Here is a 12,255-nt window from a genome sequence, read left to right on the forward strand (position 1 = left end):
ACGAATGTATATTTGTTAATGTGTCAGTTTTATCAGTACTTTAAAGGCACATACACTCATATGGAATATGCTGTGCTTTCAATAATAATCAATTTCTTTGCGTTTATAAAACAAATTTATTATGACAATTTGAGCTCATTGGTTATGGAGAGCGTAAGATGGAGGCGAGTTGTGGGAACGATGAAAGAATGCAAACAAGCCTGTTCACTGTGTCTGGTTCTCTTTGTTCTGTCTCCTGACCAGCAAAAGCATTTGCTTAACAAACTTCAAAGCCTTTGTTATATTATCATTGCACAAATCAGAATTTGGTCAGCAAATGGAACACAAGTCATTCTTCATTTTTACCCAAAACTTGGCACTGCCTGGCATCATAATCGAACATCAACACAACCCTTATTATGCATAAGTATCAAAAGACCTTTTTATTTACTTTTGTTCATCCCAAACTGATCATATTACCATTGAGACACAAGGAACTTCTGGAATGAGGGCCAGATTTAAAGGGGTTTTGTAAGTAGGCAGCAAGCTGTTTGTTTACATTACATTTAAATTTCTACATGTTAGTACAGTTAAGGAAATGGCAAGAAATCTAAGGAAAATTTTCCAGCAACAAGGGATCTCTAAAGTGAATGGGTGGGATTATACCGCTAGTTAAGTAGATCTGAGGTATTTTTGTTGAAGAGTGGGTGGTAGAAGTAGAACAAATTCATTACAACATGTTAATGTTTCTTTGTAATACATACCTTAACTGCAATATCACGGCACAGCTGAAGACTGTCATTATGTACACTGATATAACTGGAAAAAGTTTCTCCCAAAAAGATGTTCCTGTACAAAAATAAAAAAATAAAAATCCTTCATGAGTCAAATGTGAGAAAAACATGGCAAAATGTTTCAGTGGGAAATCAATAAATAAACAACATAGAATTTTTAATGTCTTTAACAAAAGAAAAACAGGAAAAAGAAATTATATTTTAGAATTTTTAATGTCTTTAACAAAAGAAAAACAGGAAAAAGAAATTATATTTTAGAATTTTTAATGTCTTTAACAAAAGAAAAACAGGAAAAAGAAATTATATTTTAGAATTTTTTAGATGAGGATTGATTATTCATATTATTTGGATTCTTCGGACTACTGTTCTCATCTGGAGTGTTTTTCATGTTTTGTAACCTCCAACCGTCTTCAGGTGTATCTTGTCTCAAGAATCTACACCAAATTCTGGACAGAACCCTTTATTTAATCCACAGATACTCTTGTCCCATCAGCTATGACTGGGTAGAAGTCCTAAATAATTTGCAATTGTATTTTGAGTGTCACTCACACTGAAAATTGAACCTTTAACCTATAGAAAACTGTAACTTTACTACTGAATTTTACCAAGTACTTTAACCACTATGCCACGAATCCTTGAAAAATAAGACTAAAGATGAGAACAATAGTCAGAAGAATCCAAATAATATAAGCAGTTTTCATCTCGGATATTATTCTCACGTTTTGGCTGATGTAACCTCTGACCTCAAATAATGTAGGGTCTAGCAGATCTCCCTGAAATCATAAAAATTGGTCAGTCATCTCATCATAAGATGTATAACAATAACATACTGAACTTTCGAAAGTCTACAACAATTTTAAATGCCTGTACAAAAAAAGTCTGGAAACTTACTGAAGGCACCTCATAAAATCTTTTTCAGAGAAAATTTTATAATTAAAATTTACATTTTGCTGGGAGCATTTTTAAATGAAAGTTAAATATCAAGAATGGAAGTTTTTCTTCATTGTTTATGACCATTTGGTACAAGAGAAACAGTCCACTGATGCCGCGCATGACTTTAGGAATAGAGGACTGTAAGCAAAAAAAAAATTCTCTATATATATATATATATATATATATATATATATATATATATATAGAGAGAGAGAGAGAGAGAGAGAGAGAGATATTATTTTTCTTCAACTGTAAGCGTCTTTAATCACCGAAATAAGAAAACAACTGACATGATTTATACAAATAGATTAGAGAGGATTAGATAGAGGAGTGTGTTGAAAGTAAACAGTCTGTTAGGATTTCAAAACATTAACGATCGTTAATGTTTACATTGTACAGTTATATACCAAACTTAATTATCACTTGTATATTGTTTACATATATAGATTGTTTAACATATTCTATCAGCAAAAATAATACATAATTATGAAATAACTAAGTTTTTAACTAATCATCACCAAACTTGATTGAAAAATCGGCCATGGTTTAATTTGGAAGTGATTTAATTTTGGGATATCAAAGTCAAAGGTCAAAATGATAGAAAAGATGAAAGCCACACTTTTGGAGATAACTTTGGTTCTAGTAATCAAAAAGCCTCACTATTGGCCCATATGATAGCTAATGATGTCCCGCATCTAATAAGACCATGATACATTTAGTGATCGTCGAAATTTAGATGTACTTTTAACTTTCAAATTTTTCATCTTTATGTTGTCATGGTGCTTGATCCGATGTTGTTTTACAAGCAATCAACAAGAAGGTTGCTTTTACAATACCTCTTTTTGTGAAGATGTTTTTCAAATGTGGAATTTATTATGTACAAGTGATTTTTTTTTTAATTCTATAGATTTTTATAAACAATTTTCATTTTTATTATTTGTAATCATTAGTTCTCACACAGCTCATCATCAGTGATTACTCACTGATAGCCGGTAGTGTTCCCTGAAGTCTGAGTGACAACAAATCTCCACAGATTTTCAGACTCTCCACCTCTTTCAATAACCAATAGTCACTTGCCATTGACTTCTTGCTGGCAATGACCATTGGTATTCACTAGAATTTGAGTGCCAACAAACCTTTCCAAGATCCCAGTCCTCTTCACATTCATCCAATGGTGATCTAGTTAGTACTTTCTCTCGGTTTTTCCATCATTCTTGACCCATTTACGACTTTTTGGTGTGGTGGTAATCTATTCCAACACTACCACTTTTTTGTGGGGTGGAGGTGAGAGGGTGTAGTTAACTGACAATATTGAATTTTCAGCATAGCTAGTTAGTATCTGAGAGTACGTCTCTCAAGCTCCTTGGTCTAACGTTCACAGGAAACATGAGTTGGAACAATTACATTGAGAGCATTGCCAGGGCCGCTGCGAGGAAGGTGGGCTCTCTCTACCGTGCTAGAAAACTTCTAACACCCGAAACTATCCTGTACCTCTATAAGGCCACTATTCGCCCATGTATGGAGTATTGTTGTCATATTTGGGCTGGTGCATCGGCTACTAGTCTCTCGCTCCTTAACAGGGTTCAAAAGAGAGTCGCAAATCTGATAGGCCCAAAACTGGCATCTAAGCTTCAGCCTCTGTCCCATCGTCGAAACGTTGCATCCCTCTGCCTGTTCTACAAGTATTATAATGGTGAATGCTCTGATGAACTGCAAGCACTTGTGCCCCCACGACGTGAACACCCTCGACAGACCCGACAAGCTGCAAAATCCCACCCCCACACTGTAGAGATCCCTAGATGTAAAAGATCTTTTTACTCCAGTAGTTTCTTTGGAATTCCATTCCAGGTCACTGCTTCCCTAACTGTACTGACATGCATAAGTTCAAGTGCAACGTGAACCAACATCTCGCTGCCCTAATCCCTACATAGTACCCCAGTAGATGTTTCCCCTGACAGTAACCCCCTACACCAAAGTGGCAATGTGCCTTGTTTGGGGTGAAAATGTAATAAAAAAAAAAAATAAAAAAAAAGTATTTGTAGCTCATGTAGGTTAGTTTCCGCGTTTGAGGGTTTTTCTTTAAGATTTTAGCTGTTTTCAGATTTACCGTGTGTTGTATAGTCTAACATTATTATCATTAATGTTATGATGTGGTTTTTAAGTTTTAGATTTTTGTGACCTTCTGCCTAAATATTCAAATTTATTCTCGATGGGAGTTTGTTGATAGTTTCTGTGAAAATGACTTTTTTTCTCCGAGTCTGAGGTTTTGTGTTTCTGATTGAGTTTAGGCATCCCAGAACCAGAAACGATCAAAAGAACATATGTTAACATGACACACTTTACTTCTGCTTAAATTATAAACAATTATTATTACTTCATCGAAAAAGATAATTTTTTATCTGCTTAAAAAATTCATACATAGCATAATGTATTATGTGTACCTTTCAGTTAATTGTTACTTTAAAATCAGAATGCAATATAATTGACAGATTTTTTTTAATTATGGAAATTGCGCCAGACAAGGTATGAAGCCACTTGATGTTAGGAACTAACAATAACAAAAGATAATTATCACAAAGACAGGGGATACTTATAGTCCTAAAAAGATCAAGGTTATATAGGCAGGAAAAAAACAATCATCAGGAAGAGAGTTCCACAAGTTCTTGGAAAGAAGCTACTAGAATAGGAAGATGTATTACAATGAGGTATTAAAACAGCGAATTAATGGTGACCACTAGACCAACGACTTAAACGAGCTGGAACAAAAGAAACAAGGAAAAGATCAATTTTGAAGAACACATGCACTAATAGTATTCAGAGAGAAGATTGAAACTAGCAATTTTACATCTGCAGAGAAAAAGAAAGGGTGGGGGTCAATCTAATTAAAGATACGTTTCTGCACCTTATCAAGAACCCTCAAATGGGACATATTTACCAGCCCAAACATAACAGTATTCCATATGTAGTCTGATAGTAGATTGTAGAGATAACAAATAGCCATAGATGTGAAAAAGTACTTAGAACGATAGAGATAAAGAGAACTGATTTTACAAGAAACAAAAAGAGCAATTGTTAAAGGCATAAAATTAATTTTTAGATTTTTGCATGATAAAGAACAAATAACCATGTATGAGTATACAAAACTGGTGAAAAGTTTACTTTGTATTAACAGTTCTAAGGTGTAAAAATTATTTTTGATTTTCACATAACAAATGCATGTGTACAAATATACGTTTGAGATAACACTTTCATCACTAAACTCACAAAGTAAATGTGTCATTTATTTTGTGTTGAAAATGTATTGTCTGCATTTGTGTAATGATTTTTTTCAGATGAAAACATTCATGTTTATATTAATTAAATTTTCGTTTTGTTCAAAAGAGCATAGAAATGAATCTGTTTTGAATATTGGTTTTCAGATATAAATAGCTTCAAAATGACATTTTCAATGAATAATGAAAAAAAAACATTTTTATTTATTTAGTTTACCTGTTTGTATCTGCTCTAAAGGAAGAACCATTGCAACTTTAAAAAAATAACTTAAGCAAGTAGATAAAAATAAAGAAATGATAGTAATAAGCCCACGTGAGGCTGTTACACATATATAAGTAAACAACAATGTAATTAGTTGTTGTAAATATTTGTATCTAACATTATGATAGACAACTACTTCTAAGAGATAAAGGTGTCAATATTTCAGTTACAAATATAATAGTTTATATCAAAGCTGATATAAATAAACACATGTAAAAATTATATATCTTTTATTAATAATATGCAGCAACAATATAATTAATAAGTGAAAAATACTTTCATATTAACATTCTTCGTAGCCGGAAAAAGTATTTTCAGAAAGAACAAAAATGAATTGCACTTTTAGTGTAAAGAATATGATGCAAGAATAAAACATATAGAAATAGCTAGTCAGAATCAAATAGCGATTAGTCAGATGAAATGCTATGGAGGTCTAATCTTGAGAATCTGACTGACTTAATTTTATATATTGGATATTAATATTTTGTTTTTAATGGTATTTATTCTAGGCTAGTTGAACCAGCTTCCTTAGAAGGAGGAAGTGTTAAGAGAATATTAAATTCACAAACAGTATTCAGTCACATGAAAACACCTGTCAGAAGAAATTATGTTAGGTTTTTGCATTTCTTGCAGGGAGGTGTCAAACAGCGCCTGATATTCCCAAATAATCACCCATCTGGTACAAACCAAGCTCAACGTTGCTTAACTTCAGTAATCTAAAGAGAAGCGATGTGTCCATGTGATCATGCTTCATATTAACATTGGATGTGAATAAAATAAACAAACAAAAATCCTTCATACTGTGTTCGATAGATTTCTATTTTCTATCAGTTACATTGATTTCGATACACCTAACAATGGAACAATTCTGATTAAGTAAGGCATAAATTCTGCTGAAAGAAAAAAGCAATACTCTTGCTAATATTATCCTAAGAGTTACTACATATCAAATATTCCGGTCGCCTTTAGAGCCATACATGTATTCCAGTGATGCTAGAAATCCTGGCAATCTCTAAAAGGAGTATATTCAAGTAGAGAATCATAGTAGACTTTAGCAGAATACACCATGCTTTTTCTTACCACAAAGGAAACGTGTATATTCAAAGGATCATATGTATAAATATACACACACACACACATATATATATATATATATGTGCATACACATATATAGACATACACACACATACATCTCTGAAAAGTGTATATTCTAGCAGAGGGTCAAAGCAGGATTCAGCAGGATAAACGATACCATTTCTTACCACAAAGGAAACGTGTATATTCAAAGGATCATGAGAAGCTAAAGAATTCAATGGCGTTAACATAGAATCATAAATTGACAACTAAACCAAATGCTCTGTTCACAGAGGTCTTCAACTACAGAAGGAAATAGGGATAAAGAGGCTTAAGCCATTAACAAATAGCGTAGATTATGCAAAAGTTATTTTTGCTCATTCTTTTCTCTATCAATCAACCATTGAGCAACGATAGTGACGAGCACTTTTGTTAGTGTATTTACTAAGAATGAATTCAACCTTTTGCAAAACTATTTTGAATTCAAAGGGAAAGTTAAGTTTGGTTTGCAAATCTATAGGCAAGTACATGAATGTAGACATGAAAATACTTGAAACTGTCAATGGTGATGAAGTTTTGATTACAATCTCTACAATCATTGTATTTATATATACTAGTGAAATCTATGGAAATTCCACGGCGGCACCTTTCATATATAATATACAGTCCTGGTCGAAATCATAAGACCACTTAAGAAAGTAAGCGTTTACGCATATTATCGAATTTTTAATCAAACAAATGGTTGAAACCATTGCCAAAAGGGAAAATATGATGAAAAAAAAAAAAATGAAATCGGCTTCATTCAAAACCTTAACCCTGATCTAATAATTATTTTTTAAAAAACAAGGACTGTATTGCTGTTGGGCATTCTGTGGATGCCAAACATGAATATAGACTTCATATTATTGTAGCCCTTTTGTTAAAACTGAAAAGTATTTATCTAAGTAATCTAGTTAATGTAGTGTCAGAATATATCTGGTTATTACGGTTTATCTCTAATATCCTCATAGGAGTCTGTGAAATATTTCCATTGTATGGATATCCGACATGAATGGAAGCCCCATGGTATTATTATAACATCTTTAGATAGAACAGATACTACCCTTAGATCCGAGTCAGAAAGCCAAGAAGATATAGTTTCATGTACAGCCCAAAAGTGACATTATTTTTCTTTTAATTTTTTTTTGCATTGTGTCTTTGATGATCTGGAGATCCTATTTATTAAAAGGGAGGATAGAAGATAACATACTACGAACATTAAATTAGCGTCTTTATATACTAATTTAATCTTCGTAGTATGTTATCACTTTCTATCCTCCTTTTTAATAAATAGGAACCCCCGATCAAATAATTTATTATCTGGAAACTGTGATGTACGCACGTTAAAGATACTAAGGTATTAATATATAGCTTATATTCCTTGTACAGATCACTCTCCTTTGATAAATAAAGTAACTTCTAAACGTTTTAATGATTTTATCAGCTTTCATGATAAATTTTCATTTGGATTTCAGTCAGGTGATATTTTTGCAGTGCAACTTGCATTGTTTTATATATATATATATATATATATATATATATATATATATATATATATATAGTGTGCTGAAAGCAGAATACTAACTCAGGAAGGATAACTTTGTGATTGGGTTTAAATCTTCTGACTGGCAATGATTATCATTTCCTACACTGAGGATTGCATAAGCATGAAACACTAGTGTCCGTAGGTATAAAAATGATTGTCAATATTTATTTAAAAAATAATGTCATTATAATAAGCCTATTAAAAAAAAAAAAAGGAAAAAAGTTGAGACCTATTTAGAGAATTCAGAAAAAGTGTTCTACCTAAACACAAATACAATATTTTGACTTCCTGTCATTGAATACTTTCTGTTTACTATGTATGCCAGCTGATTCTGCATTTAAAGATACTTAATTCACCTCAATTACTGTTAATTTCTGGTGGTCTGGAGGTAGAACCCCAGCCTACAAAGTCAAGGGTGACATTGTAACTGGGTTCGAATCTCTTGCGTGGCAGTAATTATCACTTCCTACACTGATAATTGCGTAAGCATGAAACACTAGTTCTGTAGGTATAAAAATGACTGTTAGTATTTATTTAAAAACTATTATCGTTTTATATATATGTGTGTATGTATATGTATCTTCTATTATATAAAAGGAACTGAGAGAGAGAGTGTGTGTGTGTGTGTGTGTGTGTGTGTGTGAGAGAGAGAGAGAGAGTTCCCTATGGACTCTAAAACGGCTATACCGATTCCTATGAAATTTAACACAAATGTATTTATGTATCTGGCAGTGTTCTTAGAGACGTTTTGTATCACATTGTCTTTGATAAGTATCAATAATACAAAATATCTGATAAAAAAAAAAGGCCAGGTGATTTTGACCAAAGTTAACACCTTATACAGCCTAACACCACAAGTGCATTTGAGAAGTTTTATTACCACACAAGCATAAAGGTCCAGCATATAAAATCAACAGTAGGTTCTTTGATATGGCAGGATCCGTTCGAAAGGAACATTTTTGTTTAGAGTCTCACAGATATATATATATATATATATATATATATATATATATATATATATAACTAGCCTGGGTGCCCGACTTTGCCCGGGTGTTTGGAGGTGTCTGTTGAGCAAAAAAAAAAAAAAAAAAAAAGTGACGTTTTTACTGTTGCATCCATCACCAAATTCGAAGTGACAAAGGTTTAAATTAAGGCTAGTCAATTGAAAAGAAGGGATGACTTTCGAAAATATCAGCGAAAAAAGTGACCCCCTCCCTGTAGAAAAGTACCCAGTTGAGGGTGAAGAAAGTAATGTTTTTAGCCAATTTTTCGATATTTGTTGTCTGAAGGGTCGAGCTTCAAAACGATATGGATCTCATGAAAATCTGTCGCCTCTGTCGAAAGTTTTAAGCAGATATACAAACATACATACATACATTTAAACAGACAGGTGAGATTTATATTATAGACTAGCGAGGGGTACCCGGCGTTGCCCGAGTGTTTGGAGGTGTGTGTGGAAACTCCGGGGGTGGGGGTTGAAAAAAAAAAAAAAAGTAAGTATGAGGATCGAACCCGAACCCTTGAGGCAAAGTTGTAAATTAAAGTGTGAAAAAAAAAACAAAAAACGTGCGACGTTAACCACTGACCCACCGCAACATGCTTATGGAAACACGTTTGAATTTATTTAATTACTTGGATTTAGCAGGTGCTCGTTTTAATGAGTTAATGAGGTCAAGTTTGATTGCAGGATTTCATTTACTGCTGAACGCTTTTTTTCCCCCAAAAAATGTTATAGGAAAAAGACTAACCCACATGCGGCGAGCGACAAATATTGAATATTTATCTTCCCGAAATCGAGCAAATTAAATAGACAGGCGAGCTTCGTTGTTAAGTGTGAGATATTACGATTTCTATGTGATATAAAAAGTCTTAAAAAGTTGTGAACCGACCGACCGCTTCTCTGAAAGAAGCCTTATGTAGACACACAGAAAAAGCGAACACACATACATACATTTTCGCTTTTATATTTATAGATAATAATGATGAAATGTAGCTTGCTTGAAGCATTATGCGAGTTATATATTTAGGGAAGTGTTAGGAAGCTATCATGATGCGAGGAAGGAAGGCAAAAACAAGTGATATATAAATCTCTCTCTCTCTCTCTCTATATATATATATATACACATATAAATTATTTTTTTATCAATAAAAATTATGTTAATATTTCGTTAAACAATTATAATAGACTATGAAACTTTTAAGATTTCAGACTTTTTTCATATGGACCCTTTTATTGATAATACACACATGAAACTAGTCCCATTTAAAGTAATCTCCTCTGGCTGCAATGCACTGTTTACACTATTCCAACAACTTTTGAAAGGCTCCATGGAAGTCCTCTTGTGTGAGCATGTCAATGACCCTTGACACAGTCATTTTCATCTTCTCAATTGTCTCATAATGACAGCCTCTAAGGTTTTACTTGTATTTAGGGAAGAATCAAAAGTTACAGAGAGCAAGGTCTGGATTATAGGAAGGGTGAGGAACTGTCTAGATGCCCATCTTGGTCAAATTGTCTGATCTCATCTAAGCATCTTTGGGACTAACTTTGCGCAAATCTTCATCTACAGTTCCTTGCGAATAATTATGTGTACCGTTCCCACATCGACATCAAATCATGCACTTATTGTCTCTATATAGACACAAGATGGTCCTTATCTATGAAATTCTTTATTTGGCCAATCAGATCTGGTGTTCTAACTTCCGCACCTCTCATCATCCCTCACAGACTCCTTGTCTTCCTTGAATCATCCCTTATGCCACTCAAAAACTGATGCAAGATGATCCAAAAGCAGTCTGAAGCATTCCATACGTTTCTGTGGATTTTTTTCCAAGTTTAAAACAGAATTTTATTGCATATCGTTCTTCTAATGTGTCCTCACATCCAGATTGCATTCTTGAAATTCACCAGCTGTGACAATCAGGCTTTAGTAAGATGTATTCTGATTCTTGTTATAGCTGTTCATTTGAACCTGAAATCATAAAAATTGGTCAGATTGGTCAGTTATCGCATATGTAATGCAATAACATACTGAATTTTCAAGAGTCTACGACAATTTTAAATGCCTGTACAAAAAAGTCTACAAACTAATTTAAGGCACCTTGCGTGTGTGGGGGGGGTGTACATACATATATATATATATCTGTGTCAGGTCATGTCATATGCTACTGGTACCATGTAATCCAGTACCACCTGCCTCATGGTCGGGTCACCGGCGACTAAACTGGTTCCCCCACCAGACTTGTTTGGTGAGGAGGGCGGCTAGTCTCCCTGAAGGATTAAAAACAAGACCTTTCAAAGGGCGAATGAACCCTTTTTTGAGGTCAACGCCCAACTAGCACCATGTATATTTGTGTGTATGTATATATGTGTTGAGGTGGAGAGGGCTCCCATAAGTCGTGGTGAAGGCAACCTTTTTAGGAGAAGCAAATCTCTGATGTAAAAAACCATAAAGCAGGAGACCAATACCCGCATAAGGCTGGTCTGCAGTTTAATTTGTTGTTGGCTATCTTGCTCTTACTTGTTGCTGCATCTCAACATTTTGAACCGAGAGAGAGATTTAGCTGTCGTACAAAGCTAAGACTCTGTAACATCATCTTTGTATAGATACTCTCTCAGGCATTTGGGCCCATGGACTTAAAGTGTCCGAGGGAGTGGCACTCGTCTGACAAGACGTTGCAATCATCATCATCATCATTTATATATCTGGAAGTCATGCAAATGAGACAGCCAATAATGTAGGAAACTTGTAATCTAGATGAATGTTGCTTCGATGTCTATCCACACTGTGTCACTGATGATGTAAGTTAGAAAGTTTAAGTAAATAACTAGCCACGATAACATTAGTTTCCCTCTTTCTCCTGAGTAAATTCTATCCAAATAAAAATCTTGAAGAAAACCCAGCAAACGTTTCCTTGTGTCATTCTTTTTCATGCAAAGAAGTGAAAAACAGCAATGAAGAGAAACGGCAAAGTCAATTACTAATGAAGAGGAAAAAAAGAGAAACTTAATTCTTATCTATAACGTACATTTAAGCTTGTCACTGACTATTAAAAAGTAGAAAAAGATTGAATGAATTAAACTGTAAAAGCCACATAAAAGAAGAGAGAATAAAATATTTGGATCAGGAACATTTTAATAATGAAACGTTACAAAATGCCACAGAAACGTATGGAATGCTTCAGACTGCTTTTGGATCATGTGTAACATGTTCCTTATACAAATATTTACGCTCTCCTCTTTTATATGGCGTTTAACGTTTAATTCATTCAATCTTTTTCTACTTTTTAATAGTCAGTGACATGCTTAAATGTACGTTATAGATGAGAATTAAGTTTCTCTTTTTTGTTTACATA

The 12,255-nt window shown here is 33.6% G+C and overlaps 1 protein-coding gene across 5 annotated transcripts in view; it reads right to left on the bottom strand.

Annotated features, from left to right (window-relative positions):
- The window catches only part of LOC145296697 (trafficking protein particle complex subunit 13-like), a 761,029-nt gene that overhangs the window by 126,210 nt on the left and 622,564 nt on the right, over positions 1-12,255 (bottom strand). For all 5 annotated transcript variants that reach the window (XM_080142667.1, XM_080142670.1, XM_080142671.1 and 2 more), the window contains exon 3: positions 744-828. In XM_080142667.1, coding sequence (XP_079998793.1) covers positions 744-828 — 85 coding nt within the window. The remainder of the gene's footprint in view (positions 1-743; positions 829-12,255) is intronic.

Source organism: Euprymna scolopes, chromosome 17 (genome assembly GCF_053919585.1).
Source record: "Euprymna scolopes isolate OS-2025 chromosome 17, ASM5391958v1, whole genome shotgun sequence".
NCBI lineage: Eukaryota > Metazoa > Mollusca > Cephalopoda > Sepiida > Sepiolidae > Euprymna > Euprymna scolopes.